Genomic DNA, 23,418 nt, shown 5'->3' on the forward strand with positions numbered 1-23,418 from the left:
GAATTGCATGCAATTGAAGTAAGAGCAGAGAATAGTAGCAGTACGGAATTTAGTTTAGTATAAAGGTAACCCCTAACTCATGAGGAACTGAACTGCAAAACCTCAAAGAGATCCTCAATTTGGTGAAAAGAGCTGTGTGAATAAAATCCAACAATATCTCTTGAATCCTTTCCTTTAAGTCCCAATTCCTGTTTGCTCCCTCTTTGGCATCAGTATCAAGCACAGTCTTGGATGCTTCACAATAATTGGTAGCTGTGGTATACAATAATCATACATCTACAGAGGTCAATCAAGTAAGAGTTCTGTATATCAACACCCAAATGCAAATTTGAGACACAAACTATATTTAAAGGTGCTCTAAACACTGTCAAAACTCCTTGCTACCAATAAGGTGCAAAACTGATAGTAAACTACAATCAAAACAGAAATACTCTGTGACACTGGTGTTTTTTATTATTATCGCTCCAAAGAATGAGCTGATGCATGTTCTTTTTCCTCACCACTTCAAGTGCTGTAGATAATCTTGATCATAAAGTGCAAGCATTCAAAAACATCTGGCAGCCGACACGTATTTCGTCTATAACAAGACTTTTTCAAGGCTGCAATATTAATAAAACGCATTGTGCAATTCTTACATTGACTTATAAAGCAAGTATAAATACAATCGTATTTCAGGGCCATAAAGACCAAAACAGGAAACATTTTTTAAAGACATGAGACAGGTCCGCAAAAAGTGAAACCATGTGAGATGATAAGCGGGATGAGCACAAAGTAATGAACCCAGAAGCCTGATGAATGGCAGAGATATGCCCATCATGCAGCTCATGCATGTGTATGATCATTATTTATTAGCAGCTCTGTGAATAGAAGCAAACAACGAAGACCAGACACCCCAAAGAAAATATAAAAAGATAAAGTGCAAGCCTGGTCCATTAAAGAAAAAATATGATGATCAAGTGTAAGGAAGGGTGATACAACGAGTAGTTCTGGTTGTAAACGAAGCCAAAAAATGGCAAAAGATCCTACTACAAAACTTTTCTTAGCATATAAAAAATAAAACTTACAAAGAAGTTTTGGAAAATTCTTAAATACAGTAATAAAAGGGCAGTTCAACTATACACATTCAATATGAAGAATCCCTTTACCTACTGCACAAATAAATGCGTCATTTCATCGCTCATAGTAACTAAGTAAAAAATGTCCTCCGTTCCAGCATATGTAAATATTAAGCCATGATAAGCTGAAAGGGAATACAACAATTATATATGTATAGAATTCCTTTCTATATGAGAATCCCTCTGGAGTTAAAAAAAAAAAAAAAAAAAGTTTGCCTCTAGCCTTTACTTGCCTCGAAAACGTGAGCCACTAGGAAGGTAGCACAGCACTAAGAAGAAACAGTGTTAAAAAAAAATAACGGACTTTAAAATAAAGAAAACGGTATAATCCACCACCGAAAACACCACCATATTAGAGTGTTTAAATAGTCCGAGGTGAGGGGGCAGTCAGATGCTGTGATTGCGTCCTGTAAGAAAAGATGTGATCCACTTGAGAGCGTTTTGCTATCTGCCAATGCTGTAGAGTCCTTTCGATATGAGTGTGGTGGGAGACAGTGTTGAAAACAGCAAAGAGGTCTAGGAGGATCAGTGCCACAGTTTCTTGGCAGTCAAGGAGTGTTCTGCTGTCGCCTATGGTGGCCAAGAAGGACGTAGTGGTGAGAGTCGATGGCTGAGGGTGGGGGAGAGATTGGCAATGGAGTCGCACGAAGCTGGTCAGAGCCCCGGGGGTCTGTAAGCAAGAGTGTCTCTTATCGTGGTCTCCACAATGGTTTGTAGTCGGAAGTGGAGGTGTTCCATTAGAGATGCAGGGTCGTCACTGGTGGTGGTGTATCAAATGGTTTCCTTGACGATGCCCCCGCCGTGTTTGTTGGTGCGGTCATGGTGTATTAACTTGTAACCGTTGGGAGTGGCAGGTGCGATGTCCGGGTTTCAGGAGGGGGTAAGCCATGTTTCAGTGATCAAGGCCACGTCAGTGAAGTGGGTTGTGATGGTGTCCCAGATTTCTGTGGCATGTTTGCAGAAGGAGCAAATGTTGATCAGGATGCATTGGAGTGGTTCCAGGTTGTTCATGGTCTTCTGAGCGGGAGTGGCGCAAGATTTGTCACAGGCTATGTTGTAGGAGAAGTGGCAGTGGCGGCAGGGGAAGGGTCCTTTGGTTGATCCCAAGGAGAAAGTGAAGCAGTAGTTACTTTGGTGTCCAGGGTCCAGGACCAGGAGCTCCTTGGCTGTGGAGTGGCAGAAAGACCAGGGGTCCTGGTGCTGAGTACATTCCAGGCGGGCTTGTTATAGGCGCAGCCGCACCACAGCCTCCATTTTTAGTCCTGGGAGGTGGGAGGGGCTAGCAGGGAGGCAGGAGGGTGGGGGATCAGGAAAAAACAGCAGGGGAAACCCTAAGTGCAAAGAACAAAACCCATTTCGATTAAAAACCCTTCCCCAGTGTGCTAAACTAGTACTAATATAAGTTAAGAGAAAACTCATTTAAATAAGGAGTGAGGCTAAAATAGGATGTCAGGGGTATCAACGGCAGTAGTCACCAGGCACCTAAAACAGAACTGGCATACTCAAGGCTAGGGGTGAGGTGCTGGTTCCACAAGGTTGGTCGGCAAGGAGTGTCAGGAGAGCGGCGCACAGGGCCAGATCCAGAGGAGACCACTCTTTCCAGTCTTTTGTCTAGAGTTTCTCCTAAGCACGTTGGGGTCTGAACTGGAGACGCTGCTAATTTCTGGCACTAATTTGAAGTCCCAAGATATGAAGGCCTAAGATTATAATCTGGATATTTTCCTTTAGTCTGTTTGGATTGCTGGCTTGAGAAGCCAATTGTACAGGTATGAATACACAGAGATGTTCTTATGATATAAGTGTGCCGCTACCACCACCATACATTTGGAGGTCGACAGCATGCATCCAGTGTCTTGTCTTTAGATGAGGAAAAAATCTGCTGTAATACTCGCACACAGAACTTTCTTGTCTGATCCATTTGTTAGCTAGTCACAGGTCTAGGATGGGTCGAAAGTCCTTCTTTGGGGCTCTTTTAGATGAGAAGATGTTGTGAAATACACCTCCCCAACCTGGGTGGTAGACTGGGGGTGGGGGATAGAGGCATGGGGGAGGTAAGGCATTAACAAGTCATGGTTTCATGTTAGATGAAGGTAGCCCAGACGAGGGAGGCAAGTTTGGAAATCTTGGCTTCCCACCTTATTTCTGATGGTAGAAATCTCTTTGTTGAGGTTGCTATTGCTCCTGATGGGAGTGGTAGGGCTATGTTGGAACTGAACAATTTAATTATAAAATGAGCAGTCTTCGTGGTAATACTGAAATTTCTAATGCTTTCTTTCTTCTAACTCCACTGATTTTAAGGAATCCGCTTCATTCTTCAAGAAGACCATCTCCTCTTCTGTGTACTGTGCAAATAGAGAGGAACCACGGAATAGTATGTTAAGTATTTTTAATGGGGATCTGGTCTCATAAATGTCAGTCATAACTAAGATGATGACCTTAGAGTAGTTTCATAACAATATTCTGATACTACTAGGTCAGCGTAATCTACTGAGGCACTAATAATCTGACTGAAGACCAGAAGGGCTTCCTGGTCTGCTTCAGTGTCTCAATTCTTCTGTAAAGTCGTTAAGAGTTTCCTAAATTGCTCAGTTATACCTCCCCCAAAAAATGTTGTAGCCTTATGCACCATGGCAGCAGTACCACTAACATTTTTCGTGCACAACCCCATCCTTTTGCTCTTCATATCAGGCAGAGCAGATGTTTCTGTAGCAGAGGAGCATTGTTTCCTGACCGCTGACACTAGAGCAGTCAGGTTTTGGGTAAAGCCAAAGAAAAGGCAGATTCTGCTTTTGAGGTCTGCACTTTGAAAAAGAAAGAAAGAAAAAAAAAAAAAAGTGAGGTGTCATAAACTGAATAGATGCCAGTATTAAAAAGATTACTTCTGCTAGTTCTAGAGAAGGAAAAGGTTGGGTCATTTAACAAGGTTGTAGAGTATCCATGGTTACAGAGACTGCCTTGTGAGCAACTTACAGTGATATATTTAGCTTTGGTGTGCCTCTGATTAATATATCCTGGATTGTGATATGGTCAACAGGAGAAACTCTTACTTGTGATCCTGGGAAAGATGTGAGAGTACGTGAAGATAATATGTCCGTGTCCCATTCACCTGACCTTGAAGAGAGTGAAGAATGCCTTTCACATCTATTTTTGAGTGGTAGCTGATCATCCTTTGGAGGAATATCTTGTTGTGGCTGACAGCGATTGAGAAGGCTTCTTCTTTAAGACATCGCAGTCAGTTTCTTTGTGATCAGGTGAAAGGCATAAACTGCACACAGTGTATAAGTCAGTGTGCGGGTATTTTGCATGGCAATGCAGGCAGAATCTGAAAAGTGTACATAACCTCACCAGAAACCCATTTTCAATGGAGCCGGTGATGAGCATAAAGGTAGACCTGAACAGGAGGTGCCCTGACAGGCGGTCTGTCAAACAAACCCAAACCAACACATTTTCTGAAAGGTGCAGATGTGGAAAAGCACGAATGAAAACAATTCCGTTGAGGACGGTAAAGAACGGAAGAAACAGACCAAATATGGAGCAAAGGCACACATGTCCGAGCCGGACAGCGGAGGAAAGAAAATTTAACAATGGAGTCGACGCCCATGCACAATATCAATGAGAGGAGTCACCCTACCTCATGACTCAAAAGACTTCTTTGAAGAAAAACAACTTGCACAACTCTGGACCCAACACTAGATGGCAGGAGTATCTACAGCCACACATGCCATCGAAGTTCAATTCTTCACTAGTTTGGAAAGTATCTTAGGTTGACGGGGGGAGAAAATGGGGTTGAGTTAGTGTAATATTTTAGGTGGGGAACTTTGCCTGAATGATTATGTGTGTGGTATTTTGACGTAAAATCTTTCCAAACAGGTGAAGATCTACTCTTTAGACCTAATGCCTTTTGGAATAGCAAGGAGGTGAAAGAAAATCAAAGAGCTGGCAGGATTGAATTAAAATGCTTTTATCAGAAGGTGCAGTGTAGCTGATGATTGACAGGAAAGTGTTACTGCAACAGAAGAAAGGTTGAAAGAATAGAAGCAAGGTCCTTTAACTCGCAAATTGCTGACAAAGTCAGGAGAAAAAATATATAATTGCTAATGACAGAGGGGGTTAGAGGGTAGTGGGGAAAGTAATAGGGTTGTTATCAGACTGAAAATGACAGGTTTTACAAAACTTGCTATCTAGTGAGGGGCATGATCGGATCGAGTGCACTTCTCAGTTTGTGCACTGTGTGTTGTGTGTGAGAAAGACTGAAATGGAAGCTATGGATTTAGTAGACAGGAAAGGCCAGTGTATGTTAAAGCTCCAGAAGAAAATATTAATATGCCAGTAACAAGTAGTTAGTCATCAAGTTAATGATGTCACAGAAGAAATTTAAAAAAGACGAGACTCAATCTCTTTTGCACTAGGAGGCTGACAAGGAGCATGGAAAATCAACTTTAAAATAGTGGCTAGGGGGTGTGTCCAAGATGGTGCCCAAGTAGCTGTGCCTTTCCAGAGCTCCGCCACCATTTGCAGAGCGGCGAGTTTGGGCATTCTCAGAGCATTACTGCAGCACCAAAACGTGGGGGAGACACCCTGACCACATTAGGCAGCGGCGCTGGATGCTGGCAACGGCCGCAATTGCAATTCTGAGCCGTAACGGACTCCACAAGACCCTGATTCAAGCGGCCCAGACATGGAGGCGGGGGCGCCTGATCACCTCCAGTCGAGACGTGGTAGGCTGCAGAGGGTTGCTGGCGCCAGCACCAGGCCAGAGAACCCAGCCAGGCGGCATTAGCCCTAGCGGTGGCATTTGCAGCAGCAGGCCAAATTGGGCCTATTCAAATAGGCACTCCTCCCACCTGAACGCAATAGATGGTGGCAGCAGGGTGGCGCGGACTGCACAACCAACTACACGTCAAGGAGGCCTAATATGGCAGCGATTGTGGTGCACTGAAGCCTTTAACCTTGTGAGGGTGACCACTGGTGTTCCCGCTCAATCAGCAAGCAATCCGACTCAGCTGAGGACAGCGGTGAGCATCTATGCATCCTGCCCCTACAGGAACAAGGAAACAGGGCATGTGGAATGTGAAAAGGCCGCCAGGGGTGTCGGGGCCCCTGGCGGTGGTGCCTCCAGACAAGCATGCGCACCCTGACATTAGCACTTGAGATGCAGGGCAGGGCTGTTGATGATGTGACCATGGGGCACTTGCTTTTGGCCTGTTGAAGTGGGTGGATCCGGTACAGAGTGTTGTACTGTGAGCACTGCGGAGGCACTTACTACATGGGCCTCGGGCCCTTTTGTGCTGCCAAAAAGCAGCAGTGATACTAGTCATACAGATACCTGGTACCCTTGAGTGTAAGGCGGTGTGCTGTGGCCCCGACAACTCAATGACAACCCTTCCCCTCCCACCCCACCGGGGCTGACCTGGCACCATCATGTCCACCCACAGCGCCAAAATAAACATTTCACATAAGGACAAGCTCAGCAGACCCCCCACCAAGAAATCAGACCAGCATCGGGATGCTAACAATACCTTGCAAGCCCACACTACTGCAGCTGGGGCAGACCCCCAGGAGGAAGAAGCCCCCGTCACCCACACCTTCTTGAAAACCCTATTCAGTATGCTGTGAAATGACACAGCAGCATTTAAGAAGGAGATGGCGGTAGATGTCAGAGACTTCTAGACAGACCTGGGAGATCTGGGCCTCAGAGTGACCACTTTAGAGTAAACTAACGACACAAGAGAGGAGGAAGTCGATGCCCATCGACGTAAGCTGTTGGAGCTGCGTGACAAGAATTAAGTGTTGCAATATCACCTGAAGAATCTTGATAACAGATCGTGCAGATCCAACATTAGGATTAAAGGTGTCCCTCTTCAGGTGGAATCCAGGAAACTGGAAGAATATGTCATTCACCTGTTCCGAAATGTCGTGCCAGATCTCACAGACAAATACATTGTTCTAGATCGCACCCACAGAGTGGCTCGACTAGCCAAGATTCCTGGGATGCCTCAGGATATCTTGACCTGCCAACACCACTATCGCCAAAAGGAAGTCATTAAGTCAGTGGTACGCGATCGGAACACAATCACATTTGAAGGAGCAAAAGTATGGTTGTTCCAAGATCTGTCAGCTATCGCACTGCAATGGTTCAGGGCACGCCGGCCAGTCCCCGTGCTTTTGCAGGAGAAAGGGATTCGGTATAAATGGGGTTATCCCTTCAAGCTTATTTTTGCCTACAACAATGAAACACTTGACTCGCACCTTGGTGGAGGCATGCTGAGCATAGAGGTCTCACAGTAAGAAGGTATCAACCCCTTGAAGTCACAAGGCTCGTCACACTCATCCAAGAGATCACAGCATGCCTCACGGTCAGGGGAAAAAAACAGACTGGCAAACCTACTGAAACAGAAAGCCACAAAGAGAGAACAGCTTTACTGTGACTGCTCCAGCGTCAGGACACTGCATCGGACCATGAAACTGATTAAGAACTCAATGACCCGTCTCAGATTATTACCCTAGATGCCCGGCCAGACCGCACACGCCTCCGGGACCTCCCTGTTGCCCAGATTCAAGAATCTCCAACTGCCCTATATGCCCATCTTTGATGCTCCTTCACAAAGGGTGTCTGAGCTCTGCTCCGCTCCCCTCCCGGCAACATCGCTGAGACAACCACCCGCCGTCGACATGGCTCCTCTGCACATTCTTCAACATGCCATCAGAAAAGGAGCACTCCAGTTGAACTGTTACGTTCCATCCACCCTTCCCTATTGCTTGGCGAAATACCCAGCAGAACACTCGCCCTCGATATCATGACTGGCCCAGCTTGACCAGTGAACACAAGGGAGCTCTACCCACACCGGTAATTCTGGCTACACCACACACTTTCAAACATGGTTAGAATACTCACCTTGAATGTCCAGGGACTTAAAGCTCAAGTAAATAGTTTAGTGCTCCTTTCCATTCTCAGGGACTCCAACTGTGACATCTGTCTCATTCAAGAAACTCACCTCCTTAAGACCAACTGGAAATGCATGCGGTTCTGCTGGTTTGACCGCCAGTATTTCTCCTCTGGTCCAGGGAAACGGGCAGGGGTGGAGGTCCTCTTGGCCACACATTTCCCAGGTCAGTTCATACAGACACAAGCAGACCTATCAAATCAACTCCTTTCACAGCAAATATCGGTAAACACATACACATTTACACCCGCAATCCTCAATGCTCCGAATGAGCATCAGGATGCCTTTCTCCTGGATGGTGTAGGTATGGTGCTGGCTACCCCTGATGCGGACATTATTGTTGGAGGTGACTTCAACTTGATCCCAAATACCCTCCTAGATAGCTCAGCTCAGAGAATGGAACAGACAGAATCATTCACTCAGAGAGGCCTTCAGTGGTTGGGTGAAATGGGGCTAGTGGACGTGTGGCGACTGTGCAATTCCGAGGTTAAAGACTACACATACTTCTCCACGGCCCACCAGATGTGCACTAGGATAAGCTACTTTTCGACGTCACTCTGTCTTACAGCAGCCACCACGCTGGTCGACATCAGTGTGGCTGACCTCTCTGACCATGCACCCACTGCTATTACGCTCCGCACCCCAGGAATCGGATCACATTGTATTACAAGGCACCTTAACCACAAACTACTAACCTACAACTCAACCAAAATGAAGGATACAATAACTGTAGGAAGTTGGCTCTGTATGCACTATTTCAAAGTAAGGAATAGTATGCACAGAGTCCAAGGGTTCCCCTTAGAGGTAAGATAGTGGCAAAAAGAGATAATACTAATGCTCTATTTTGTGGTAGTGTGGTCGAGCAGTAGGCTTATCAAAGGAGTAGTGTTAAGCATTTGTTGTACATACACAAGCAATAAATGAGGAACACACACTCAAAGACAATTCCAGGCCAATAGGTTTTTGTATAGAAAAATATATTTTCTTAGTTTATTTTAAGAACCACAGGTTCAAGATTTACATGTAATACTTCAAATGAAAGGTATTGCAGGTAGGTACTTTAGGAACTTTGAATTAGCAAAATAGCATATACAGTTTTCACATAAATCACATATAGCTATTTTAAAACTAGACCGTGCAATTTTCAACAGTTCCTGGGGGGGGAGTAAGAGTTTGTTAGTTTTTGCAGGTAAGTAAACCACCTACGGGGTTCAAGTTTGGGTCCAAGGTAGCCCACCATTGGGGGTTCAGAGCAACCCCAAAGTTACCACACCAGCAGCTCAGGGCTGGTCAGGTGCAGAGATCAAAGTGGTGCCCAAAACGCATAGGCTTCAATGGAGAAGGGGGTGCCCCGGTTCCAGTCTGCCAGCAGGTAAGTATCCGCGTCTTCGGAGGGCATACCAGGGGGGTTTTGTAGGGCACCGGGGGGGATACAAGTCCACACAGAAAGTACATCCTCAGCAGCGCGGGGGCGGCCGGGTGCAGTGTGCAAACAAGCATCGGGTTCTCAATAGGAATCAATGGGAGACCAAGGGGTCTCTTCAGCGATGCAGGCAGGCAAGGGGGGGGGGGGGGGGGGGGGGCTCTTCGGGGTAGCCACCACCTGGGCAAGGGAGAGGGCCACCTGGGGGTCACTCCTGCACTGGAGGTCGGATCCTTCAGGCCCTGGGGGCTGCGGGTGCAGAGTCTTTACCAGGCGTCGGATCTTAGAAGCAGGCAGTCACGGTCAGGGGGAGCCTCGGGATTCCCTCTGCAGGCATCGCTGTGGGGGGTTGGAGGAGGGGGAGGGGGGAGGGGAGATCAACTCTGGCTACTCACGGTCTCGCAGTCGCCGGGGAGTCCTCCCTGAAGTGATTGTTCTCCACAAGTCGAGCCGGGAGCGTCGAGTGCAGAGTGTCAAGTCTCACGCTTCCGGCGGGAAACGCAAGTTGTTTCAAAGTTGCTGCTTTGTTGCAAAGTTGCAGTCTTTAGTGAACAGGGCCGCTGTCCTCGGGAGTTCTTGGTCCTTCTAGATGCAGGGCAGTCCTCTGAGGCTTCAGAGGTCGCTGGTCCCTGGGGAGAGCATCGCTGGAGCAGTGTCTTTAGAAGTGGGGAGGCAGGCCAGTAGAGCTGGGGCCAAAGCAGTTGGTGTCTCCGTCTTCTCTGCAGGTTTTTTCAGCTTAGCAGTCCTCTTCTTCTTAGGTTGCAGGAATCTAGTTTCCTAGGTTCTGGGGTGCCCCTAAATACTGAATTTAGGGGTGTGTTTAGGTCTGGGAGGGCAGTAGCCAATGGATACTGTCCTTGAGGGTGGCTACACCCTCTTTGTGCCTCCTCCCTGAGGGGAGGGGTGCACATCCCTAATCCTATTGGGGGAATCCTCCATCTACAAGATGGAGGATTTCTAAAAGTCAGAGTCACCTCAGGTCAGGACACCTTAGGGGCTGTCCTGACTGGCCAGTGACTCCTCCTTGTTTTTCTCATTATCTCTCCTGGACTTGCCGCCAAAAGTGGGGGCTGTGTCCAGAGGGCGGGCATCTCCACTAGCTGGAGTGCCCTGGGGCATTGTAACACGAAGCCTGAGCCTTTGAGGCTCACTGCTAGGTGTTACAGTTCCTGCCGGGGGTAGGTGTGAAGCACCTCCCCCCAGAGCAGGCTTTTGTTTCTGTCCTCAGAGAGCACAAAGGCCCTCACCACATGGGGTCAGAAACTTGTCTCTCAGCAGCAGGCTGGCACAGACCAGTCAGTCCTGCACTGAACAACTGGGTAAAATACAGGAGGCATCTCTAAGATGCCCTCTGTGTGCATTTCTTAATAAATCCAACACCTGCATCAGTGTGGGTTTATTATTCTGAGAAGTTTGATACCAAACTTCCCAGTATTCAGCGTAGCCATTATGAAGCTGTCGAGTTCGTTTTTGACAGACTCCCAGACCATATACTCTTATGGCTACCCTGCACTTACAATGTCTAAGGTTTTGCTTAGACACTGTAGGGGCATAGTGCTCATGCACATATGCCCTCACCTGTGGTATAGTGCACCCTGCCTTAGGGCTGTAAGGCCTGCTAGAGGGGTGACTTACCTATGCCACAGGCAGTGTGAGGTTGGCATGGCACCCTGGGGGGAGTGCCATGTCGACTTAGTCATTTTCTCCCCACCAGCACACACAAGCTGGCAAGCAGTGTGTCTGTGCTGAGTGAGGGGTCCCTAGGGTGGCATAAGACATGCTGCAGCCCTTAGAGACCTTCCCTGGCATCAGGGCCCTTGGTACCAGGGGTACCAGTTACAAGGGACTTACCTGGATGCCAGGGTTGTGCCAATTGTGGAGACAATGGTACATTTTAGGTGAAAGAACACTGGTGCTGGGACCTGGTTAGCAGGGTCCCAGCACACTTCTCAGTCAAGTCAGCATCAGTATCAGGCAAAAAGTGGGGGGTAACTGCAACAGGGAGCCATTTCTTTACAATAACCACCTTCCCTAGCACCAATGACACATTAGACTCTCCTTTTGCCCTCTTATGGGATACACTGAAAGGTGTACTACGAGGCAGCTTCATTTCTATAGCTGCACAACTCAACAGGGACAGAAAAGACAACTGAAACAGGCTAGAGGGGCAGGTTGAGGAATTAGATGAGGCTCACAAACAATCCGGCTCCCATAAAGTGTGGTGCCAACTCTTGATAGCCCGAAAGCACCTTCAGGCCCTAGATCTTGATAAGACAAAACAAGCATTTCTTCGCTCAAGGCAAAAATATTATGCAGGGGTCAATAAGACAGGGTGCCTCTTGGCTCATCGACAGCACGCTTAGGTGCTCAAATAGAGAATAACCTAATTCAAAGGGGCACACAGTGTATCAGGATATGCAAATAGCCCAGGAGTTTGAGCACTTCTATGATACCTTGTACTCAGCAGAAGCGACTGACCTGAGGGAAGCTGAAGCATTTCTAATGCACAAACCCATGGAATCCATCTCCGTAAATGATGCCCCGCAGTTGGACAGTGATATGTGCCCAGCTGAGGAGCTCACAGCTATTGCCGGGCTGCGACCAGGCAAAGCCCCGAGCCAGGACAGAAACACGTCAGATTTGTACATTAATTTTGCTGCCCCAACTGGACCCACTTTTTTCCCACATTTATAACCCCTTTAGCACAGCCGGCTCACTCATGGGCATTATAAGGGAGGCCACTATCACAGTACTCCCGAAGCCTGGGATAGACACCACACTCTGCTCATTGTTTTATCTCATTATTAAATGTCAATGCCAAGATCTTCACTAGCATTCTCGCAGCCCACCTGGCTCCCGTTATGCAGGACCTGGTCGACCCCAACCAGGCAGGATTAATCAATGAGAAGGGCTGTAGCGACAACACAATGTATTCTACATTTTACAGACAAAACCCACCGCTCCCGTCTACCTGCACTCCTCCTCTCGGTGGACACTGAAAAGGCGTTTTGACTGGGTTTACTGGCCATATCTTCAACTGGTACTAGCCAAAGCAGGACATGGAGTCAGGTTCCAGAGTTAGATATGGTGTAGCTACACTAATCCTAAGGCCTCAGTTAGAGTAAACAGGATGTCATTGCGACCTTTTAGGATAGCACGGGGTACCAGACAGGGGTGTCCTCTATTGCCACTGCTTTTTGCTCTCTATATGGAGCCATTTGCAGAAAGAATCCGCAGGAACACCCTTATAGCAGGTATCACCATGGGACGCCAAGAGCATACACTGGCTCTGTATGACAACAATGTCATGATAGCTATTACACAGCCCTTCACTTTTCTCCCCCACTCATGCAGGAACTCGAAGCCTTTGGGAAGGCCTCTGGATTTAAAGTAAGCCTTCAGAAATTGCAGGCCCTCAACCTTACCATCCCACAGGATGATCAACCCCAGGTGGAGCACCTCTTTCCCTTCCAATGGAGAATCAGGGGTCACATATTTGGCCATGCAGATACACTTCTAACAAGGGCGTACGGCGGAATGGAACTATGCTGTGCTGCTCTCCACTGCTCGCGCTGACCTCGAATCATGGAACAGAGGCCCCACCTCCTGGTTGGGTAGATTGGCAATGGTTAAAATTACCCTTTTACTGAAAATACTCTATGAACCTACCACTAAAACCTCACCCTCCTGTCATTTGTAAACTACAGCACTTACTTGAAGACTACATCTGGGATGGTAAAAAGGCCTGTATGGCCCAAAAAAAAAACTGGTGTATCTTGCTATGGTAGGAGGTGACCTGGGAGTTCCTCATTTGGTGCTTTAGTATCAGGGAGCGCAACTTAGCTGTATGGTAGAATAGAATAGGCCTAGTTCTAAGAAACATTGGTGCTTTATGGATCAGGCAGTGGCAGGGATACAAATTTGGAGAATCCCATGGCTCTCCAAGCCACACCTGTCCCCCAGTAGTAAGGGCAACAGTGGGAAATGGAACAAGCTACAGCTGATGTGGAAACTATCCACTCGCATATCACTACAGACACCTATACTGGGGAACCTACACTTTCTGCCGGTTTTACAGGAAGCAGCATTCCTGTCATGGCAGAAAGCCAATTCCAAACAGATGGGAGACTTGTTTGATAACAAAGGGCTTATGGAATTTGCAAAAGTCCAGTCTGACTAGGGCATTAGTTTAAACGCAAAATGGCAACACGCTGCCACACGACACTGGGTTACCCAACCACATATCTGCCCACACACTAGTCAGCCCCTGACATCCTAAGAGAAATGGCTCCTTACCAGACGCACGGATAAGGGTCTCCTGCCAGATATCTATGCCTTCCACAAAGCCTCACCAGCTAACACTAAATCGCCAGCACAACAGCGGTGGGAACTGGAATGTGAGCAACCCTAGGTAGAGGGCTGATGTATTGCATAGAGCACGCACGTCCGCCTGTAGCACCTCTGCAAAGAAGATATACTTAAAATTAGACATTACTGGTATTATACCCGGCCAGGACAGCTAAGTGGAAACGAGGCTGGAATGATAAATGCTGGACACATGTTCTCTAGCATCGTCCTAAATTACAATACTGGACAGATGACCTGGCAGATATTAATGAGATGTATGAGACTGACCGGTCTAGAATTCTCAGTTATATTTTGTTGGGCCTTCCCAACGCACTGACGTATCACTCCTACGCTCTCTGATAAAGGGAGATCGATTACACTTGCCCTCTGTGCGGCCAAACAGGTCATCTTGTCCAAATGAGATTCGGGCGAGACAGCAATGCAGCTGGATTGGCAGCATAAGCTCTGGGACCTCCTTGGCATGGAGAAACTGATGGCAATGTTTGACCGAAAGATACCACAATTCGATAAAATGTGGAGACCTTGACTAGGATGTCTAGCCCGGGACTTTCTAGACCTCTCATGCCACATCCACTTGCGAATACTGTGCCTTTCCTGACCTGAACAAGAAACAGACTATGCTGTGGAAGCTATGACCTGCCAAACCCGGGCCTGAAACCAGCGCACTTTCTGATGAAGGATGTTGTCGAGCATATCCCATCCCCCCTTTTTCAGGGCAATCCCACTTGACCTGGTCCCCCCTGCCCACCTTCCCTCCCTGTTTCCCACCCTTGCCAGCTTATTCTCTCTCTTTACATGCTTACCTCACAGGCCTATGGATGTAGGTGAGGGTACTGTACTGTACTATTTCCTAAAGAAGTCAATAAAAATGGCTTTAAACCTAAAATCGTAATTAGATCTCGAGCATGCATTGACATGCAGTTGGCAAAAGTGGAATTATAGTCATAGAACGGGAGATGGAAGGGTGGGTCAGGTAACAGCAGGCTCAGAGTCTTTGGTTCGAAATAAGGGTTGAAAAGTCTATTATGGGGATTACAGTGAACATTATGCGTGTTGCTTTCAAACTGTTAAAAGCAGTGTAAAATCTTTATGTAAATTTATCAATAAATGTGCCAAGTTGTAATTAATAAAAATTAAAAAATCTTTCTACTGTAATTCCCTGTAAGAGGGGGGGAAACTCTTTTAGGAAAAAAGCATGTAAGGTTTCTTGCAGTCAAAGCTGCAGCTGAAACTCATACTGTTATTAGACAAGATCGGACTCTAGCAAGAAGATAAAGTCCTTTCCATTCGGATATGAACTGCTTACAATTTATAACTTTGTCTAAGAGTGATGCTTCATCCCTGAAGAGACTTGTGACCGATAATTTTCTTTCTAATTATGTACATCTACCATTTTAGTCTGGAGGTTCACAAGATGATCAATCTGCTGCAGATGCTATCATGGAGTTTGCAGGTGGGTGGATGTGGGGAATGGAGAAGGAACCTTTGAGAAGTTTATATTTTTGTTGGTGTTTGGTTGGATTGATTCTGGTAATTTCAGAGACTTAAAAAAAAAAAGGTACCACTGACTCCAGGAATCCAGATACCAAACAAACATAATTTTTAGATGATGCAGGAATATGGAATGTTTGGAAACCAGTTTGTTTTAAACAAAATGATAAAATACTATTTGTAATCATTTTTATTTAACATAAAACATTTAGTGAAGCAATACAATATCAGACCGTGATCAAAGTCACTACAATCAGAAAAGCGCACATTTGTGTGCGTATATAGAGCTCTCTATTTAGGTTTTGACATAATACCACCCATAAAGGGGAAGTCCAACGAAGTCCTGAAGTGCACAACTTTATCCACCCACAGATTATGACTGTCAGTTACACATGGAGTATGACGAAAAGTTACTTACCTGTAACAATCTATTTGCAGCCTGTAGTGCTTCAGATTCAAATGTTGTGCACAATCCTGTCATCTAGTGTTGAGCTTGGAATGTTATACTTTTTCTTCCAGATGTTTTTTTGGTTTTGAGGTGACTTGTGGTACCTGCCCTGAAGGTCATTATGCACCAGGGCAAAGACCATCCCAATTTGTGTTTTTCTACCACGGGTGAGTAAAAAAGTGACCTCTGCAGCTGTAATAAGGAACACACAATGTTTCGTACTGTAGCCTCTAATGGATGTATGTTTAAACCACTACAGTGATGCACAAATTTCTTACATTTTGCAGCGTAACATTCTCATGTTGCAGGTTTTCCAGCTTCCCTTATAATTTCCATGCACTCATTTTTCGGTGGCAAGTCACAGGATTTTACTGTCCTCTATGTCGCTTTCGCAGATTTTGACATGGTTGGAGCGTCTCATGAGAGTGAAAGGACATTTCAAAAAGCAGAGAAAACAAAGCCGGTCTCACCCAGGTTGGTGAAATGAGAAAGGGATTCCTACAAGTTTCTCATTTTTACTGATAACATATGGGATTAGTGGTAGCACAGAAACCCATACCCACTGGCCTGAGGTTATACTCCACCATAGTGGCAGGTAGAATTAACAGATATCCATGGCTTTGTGACAGAGGTACCTTTACCTTGGACATCTCCATCCTTGCCTTGTTTGTTTCGACAGATAATTAATATTGCCCGTGCTTAGATCGCTGACTTTGATGAAAGGAATGCATCGTAGAGGGGTATTGTTCGCGGGTGGAGCAACCGGTTTAGAAGGCTAACCTATTTGTTGTCTAAGAAAACAAATTCCGGCAAGCTGGTACAGGAGAAACCCCGTAGTCTTTGTCATGATTATAGTTCTATATTTTCACCAGTGTCTAGTCAACCTGAGGACTGAAAAGATGCGCACCATCAAACAGCAATCCAATGAGCATTGGTTTCAAAGCCTGAACCTTCAAGCAAAGTATGGCACTGGAGTAGGATGCTAGCCTGGCTGTATTTGTTGCATTAAAAGCACAACAAATGTTCATATTTGAGATAACCTTTCCTTCTTAAAGACTCAGTTTTGCTATTTTTCAATAAGTATCAGGGAGATGTTTAAGCAGCTCCTTCATTTCTTTCATAGGGCCCACACAGAATCTGGCTAGTAACACCATGAAGTTCATTGTACGCCACTGTGTGGCAGATCCTAAGGCGATCCTTTTCCCTGCCATCTTGATCATCTTACTCCCTTTGTCTCCAGGCAGTGCATCTCCCATGACCTGTATGGAACCACGTTTGCGTGCAGTGTGCACTACCAGGAAGTCTGAGGTGACATACCCATGACTGAAGAGAGTGTCTTGTGGTGCTGGTTAATTTTCTTTCCACCTGAGGAGTAACAATCCTAGCTTTGGCAGTATTGCTCAGTTTTGGACAGGGTTTCTATCAGAAAATCTTTCTGCTCCACATGCAATGGGACTTTATGATTTGCTAATGCTCTTGCAATAACAGGACAATATACAGTGGTATTATCAGGTGGCAAAGCCTTCAAAGAGTAAGACTCTAAGGACTCTAAGGATGTATGAAACTGAGGATCTGTATTATAATTGTGGCAAGCATCCATCTCCCTGACCTTCAGTGAGTCTTGGCATCTGATCAGATGGGAGCGGGTTAGAAGAATGTTCTTGATCACATTCTGAATGGGAGTCAAGTAGTGACACCTTTTACTTGGGATGGAGACAGAGCTAGGTAAACTTTTATTTTCTTAGGAATATGGTAAACCCTGAAATCCTCTGAAATGGCATTCTGAATGTGAGTTTGTTCTTTGTCTGTGTCCTGGTGCATTGTGGGGTTCAGAGGAAATATCACAAGTCACCACAAAACATGTGATCTACAGCTACACATGCCCAAACCATAATGTCCTGTGCAAGCATAAAAGCCCATCCCTTTCTCTAGGAGACTCGCACCTATTCCCATTTCCTTGGATATACTATTCTCTATGCCAAGGTCTAGTACCCAAAATATTGATGCAACCCAACGCCAGAGCAACTCTGCAGGCAATCACTAAGACCAAGGCAGAAATGGTCAATCCGTGTGTTTAAATCTAGGTTTCCCCCCCACACATGTTGCACAGCCCTGCGAGTGGGGGATCTGTCCTAAAGCCACCCAGAAGGAGGCAACTAAATCTACATTCACTCCTTCACATAAGGGTCCAAATGTCAGCAGGAATGAGTACACTTTGACCATGTGTATAATTTCCATTGACCGCTGTGTAATGTAGTAAGACTTACCAATTGAAGGAGAGGGCCTACGTTGTTCTCACTCAGATTATAAAAAAATCAACCTGCCAGAAAAGGGATGACTTGGTACAGGGGTTACATGAGTAGGGGTGTAATTACTTAAAGAGCCCTCTGCACGTGGACAAAGAAAAAGCCCTGTATCACGAGCTCCCACTGAGGCATGAAAAAGTTGGCTGGATGCTCTGGGCCAGGGGGGGAAATTACAGGTACTCTTAATGGGTCCTCAACTTCAGGAGACACATTATGGTGAATTGTTTCTTGATGTGAATCATATTAATGACTATGCTTCCAAAACCGAGGAGAGCCACTTCCACAAATAGCACCTTCACAAGGCTGTAGGTGCCAAAGACGAGGTTGAAAACCAATAAATGGGGGTGTGAGGTGGCTTCCAAGGAGGAAACACAAGCAGGGCCAGTTGAAGCTTTCACAGTGTGGTGTCACCAACTTCTTGGGTAATAATAGGGCATAACTATTTATTTGCTAAATGCTTTGTTCTCATGCCTTTCATTTGGTAGCTTCAAACGAACACCTTTGGGAACCCTGGAAAAAAACAATATTTCAAGGTCCTGAATTCTATCACTACTCAAAAAGTGTAATGGTCAGAAGGACAGAAAAGACATCTGGAATACTCATCTTCCTTTCCCTGCACTGTCACCATTAACAGCAGAGTCAGAACTTCAGAAAAAAACCCTGCAGGGGAAAAATTAGAATGTTTACAATAGAACTGACCTAGCTTAAGCTTTCAACCTTCTTGGACCCTCGCAAAATGTGCTGCAATAGAACAAGGGCACTCGTCTAACCTAGAGCACTGCAGATGTCAGAGGTCTTGTAAGAAATGAGAGCAGCAAGAGCTTCCTTTGAAAATAGCTGGAACTGACAGGAATAAAGATGACTTCAGTGTTGAAATGCCTCTGTAAAAAATACAGACTGGAAACACTATTTCACCATTTACAATAAAAAACAAATGCATTTTATCGCGAAATGTTTGCCTTGGCTGAGGCAGAATGGATAATAAGGGAAGTGGAGGATGAGAAATCACTGAAGCATGAAAAAAGAATAGCTGAAACTCAGAGAAGCAGCATGAATGTTAAAAGAGCTACCCAGGCAACAAAGGCATACGAGCACTCAACATACAAAGAGGCATCATCAAATCCTTACTGTTGCAACTTCCGGTGATGGATATATGGGTTTTATCATTTGATGGTTGGTTCCTTTACAATTTTAGTAAGGATTGAAGAAAATGAGCGAGAAAAAGGTAAAGGAGTCAAGAGCATCACCATGTGCCAGGGTTGAATGGAAAAGAAGAGCAGTGAAGACAAAAAGGTAGGAAGTAGACAACAAAATATATAATTGAGGTATGTCAGATTATAAACTTTATAGAAACATCTTAGTGGGAAGTAAACATCCTACCTGAACAACGCAGGGCCTAGGATTTCTGTTCTGCTCTGGGTCGGCATGTGTGGTATTTGGCTATGTCCACTTTAGAAAAATACAAATGTAACAAATTAGGAAGTGCCTTTTAATGAAAAAAAGATTATAATAAATTGGAAAAGTGATGCCTGTGATTTCACATACAATATCTCATCTTCTGCCGAGTGATTCATATGACCTGGCAACATGTTCTTCACATGATTTGGTCCAGAGACAGTTGACTGTGACAAGATGAACTGAAGGTTTCACAATCTTCAAGTCATCATTCATAAGAATAAAGTTACTTACATTCAATGACGCACTTTCTGGTACAAGCTGTAGCAAACTGCTGATCATTCTCTTTAGAATATTCTTCAGTTGTCACACTGGATCTGGACATTGTTCCCAGCAATGCTCCTGGGTGCAGCTGTGCAGCTTCTCGCTGGCTCCATACTACTCCAGTAGTGACAGATTGAAGTGCCACTATTGCAAGCTGATGTCTGCTTCTTGATCATGAACACTAAAGATTTGTGATCCATGAGGATAATAAACATTGTTCCCACAAATAGAGCTACAATTTCTCTACAGCCGACAAACAACCCAAACATTTCTTCTCTATGACCAAGTACAGCATCTCCGTCTCCCTGAGACTCAGAAAGGCAAACCCAATTGTGAATTCTTCCTCTGCAGACTTCTGTGTATGTATTCACCTACAGCGACATTGCCAGCATCAAAGTGACCACATAAGGCAGAGTTGGATCATACGGTTTGAGAGCCTTAGGCCTAGTCAATTCTTTCCTTGATCCATTCAAAGGCTTCTTCACATTCTGCATTCCACTTAAATTGAACCTCCTACTGCAATATGTTGGTGAGTCAGCGAATACAGGTGGCCTACTCTGGCAAAATCTTCAACTACCAGCTCTAGCAGAAGGTGGTCATGGATTTCTGATTTCTTCAACTAAACCCAGTTGGGGAAGAATTGCTTCCCTTCAACCTACATACTCTAAATATTCCACTTTCAACTATAAACATTCAGATGTCTCCTTCCCGAGTACCACCCCATTTATCCTATAAAATACTGAACACTACTTCCAATACTTTAGCATGTTCTTCTCTAGTTTGGGCAAACTCTATAAAGTCATTTTGGAAGATCATGACCTCTTCAATTTTCTTGACCATTTGATATATGATCATTTGGAAAACCACCATCACCATCAAAGCCTACTCAAATGTCATGCAGCAATATTGGTAAGTGCCTAATGGACACACAAATACTGTGTAGTGCAGTGAGTCAAGCTCAAGTTCTACCTGATGATAAGAAGAAGCTTTATCTAACTTATGAAAAACTGACCTCCCCTGAGTGTTGACAGGAACTCACTCAACTTGGGGGTGAAGTCTCATCTCTTTGTTAAGGCTGCATAGGTCAACAAATGAAGGTCCACATAGTATTTGCATGCAACAACCAGGGGTGCAAAGAGAAGATTCAACAGGTTCAGTTATTCCTTATTTGCACAATAGATTCAGCTCTTTTCCAAGATCATTTCTAACACTGAAAGGAACCCCTCTTGCTTAATGCTCGACAGGTATGGCACTTTCTTTGACTGTGGTAGGATTCTTAAAATGTGCAATTCTACCCAATATGTGTCAAAGTACTAAGGGATACTTCTTAAAATGTTTGACCACCCGCTTTTCCTCTTGCACTGCCCTTATCAGTGCTGTTGCACCAGACCGCAACACCATACCAACAGGACCCTGACTAAACCAATCCATGATATTCTTCCCTGTACTGGTAACACACACTTTTCCTTGAATGCATCTAAATTTAAATTGCAAAATATCCTGAAAGAGATCCTCCACATCAATGTTTGTCAGGTGCCCCATCTGGAAATTGTAGTATTCACCTAGGGCAAGTTCCCTCAAACAAACCCTTAGTTCCTAGGGTAATTCTAGCATCAAAAGTGACAAGCAAACAGAATGTTGTCCCCTACCTAGATTTGAATACAGGGAACAATACATTTCATTTAGTCACTTTGTATTGCATGCTGCTCTCCAACTACAAGCATAAAGTTCTGGAAATCTAACAGAATAACTGGAGGTCACTGCACATTCTTCAACCACTGCCACTCTCCCTGTTCCATTCTTTGAGCTATCACATAATGGCAAAGTGCCCTTGTTTGTTGCATTTTTGGCACACCGAGACGTTTGCAGGACAATGGCTTCCTCCTCTGGAGTATGAAATAAAACCACAACAGGAACATTTGTTTTTGCCTGAACAATGGTTTGTTAGAACAACCAACAACTTTCCTTGAACCTCACACACAGAATTTCTTTCCTTCTCATTTATCCCCCTGACTGAAATGTGCAAATAATCTATGCTCTTAGCTGTGTAAATAGTTCCTTCAAGTGAAGAATTATCCAGAGAGAGTAATTTCTGTTTTATTTAGCAATGAATAACAAACTGGTCATGTACCAGTTGGTCACTACATTAGATAAACTGACACTTAGTGTGATAAGGTGAAGAGTGAGGATATAAGAGCCAACACTTTCTCCTTGTCTGAGAAGTATGTAGAGGAATTTGTCTCTCAAAACCACATGGTTAGACAAAACACTAAAAAGATGCCTTAGTTCTTGACTGCTCCTTCAGACTCATTTGAGGGTTCTGAACCAAACATGGAGATAATTCAAAATTGCCCAACCCTCAAACCTGAATGAATGCAACAGAAGACGTTTTCATTTCTGCTCAAAAACTCAATGCATCCATGGCTTGTGGTAAGTCTTGAATGCATCAAACCAGTGTCCCCACCCAATATGTAACTCTCCAAGGCATTCAAAATTGGTGGCAGAGGGTTCACTGATTAAATGGTTGGAGACACACAGCAAAGAAAAAAAAACTAAACGTATAGGTTGAAACCACACCAATTGCACAAATCAGTGAGAAAAAACTAAGGATCCAGAAACACTGTACAAAGCATACAACAACCCTTCTTAAATATGCATATGTAGCATATACAACCTTTTTAGGGTATAAATCAGTTAGAATAATGCAAGTATCTGAAAGTGACAATATATTACTCTGTAGAACTTCCAACCAAAGGACAGAGAAGTCTTTGAATCAAATACTTTTATTAAGTAGCATAATACCAACACTGGATATAGTGTCATAAAAATGTTTTCTGATCAACTTATAGATAAGGGCACACAAGAGTGCATATCACAGTAGTGCTAGACAGATGCACACGTTTTAAAAATTAGAGCATGAATAAATGATCACCAAGACTAAGTTCATTATGCTCCACAGTTACCACAGCAAAACTTGGATGGTCAGCAAACCTTTATGTTTTATTTTCAAAATGCACCTGTTTTATCGAAGACTGTGTAATATGCCCTGAAGAGGAGCATATTGACAGGACGCATGACAAAATAAAGAATGTGAGAGGCCTGGAAAGCAAAACCCTATTTCCACTGTGACGTTAACAGGGACGTGAAGGATGAGTCGGCATATTTCAGTGAAGATCCTGTTGTCTTGGACACCAGGCGCGCATTCATTCCACTACAGCACAGGCCCACAAATGTTCCAATATGATGCCAGCTCGGAAAGCATAGTGTATGGGATATCAAAGGCAACAAACTGCAAAAATGATGGTCCTCAAGGAATACACTCTAATGTGTCAGAACACCATTCCTTCCACAAATAAGCAGTGAGGTGATCCTTAGAAACATGCTCTGGGTGGCTCATTCCCAGAACAACCCATCACTAAATGATGTAGTATCCCACGAGGCGACTGAAAGACAAAATGTTGGTGAATTCAAAGATTAAGTTAAGTTCAGATGAATATCATAGGAGACAGCCATGCCACCCGAGATAACCTGCATAAGGAAAACAAAGACTAACTGAACACTGTTGCCAGAAAAATTTATGATCTACAGTGTGCGATGTAATGAA

General features: G+C 44.8%; 1 protein-coding gene across 1 annotated transcript in view; it reads right to left on the bottom strand.

Moving 5' to 3' along the window:
- PRR14L (proline rich 14 like) overlaps positions 1-23,418 on the bottom strand; it is a 317,487-nt gene that overhangs the window by 134,420 nt on the left and 159,649 nt on the right. The window contains exon 5 of the mRNA XM_069215089.1: positions 19,476-19,544. Coding sequence (XP_069071190.1) covers positions 19,476-19,544 — 69 coding nt within the window. The remainder of the gene's footprint in view (positions 1-19,475; positions 19,545-23,418) is intronic.

Source organism: Pleurodeles waltl, chromosome 11, assembly GCF_031143425.1.
Source record: "Pleurodeles waltl isolate 20211129_DDA chromosome 11, aPleWal1.hap1.20221129, whole genome shotgun sequence".
NCBI classification, from domain to species: domain Eukaryota; kingdom Metazoa; phylum Chordata; class Amphibia; order Caudata; family Salamandridae; genus Pleurodeles; species Pleurodeles waltl.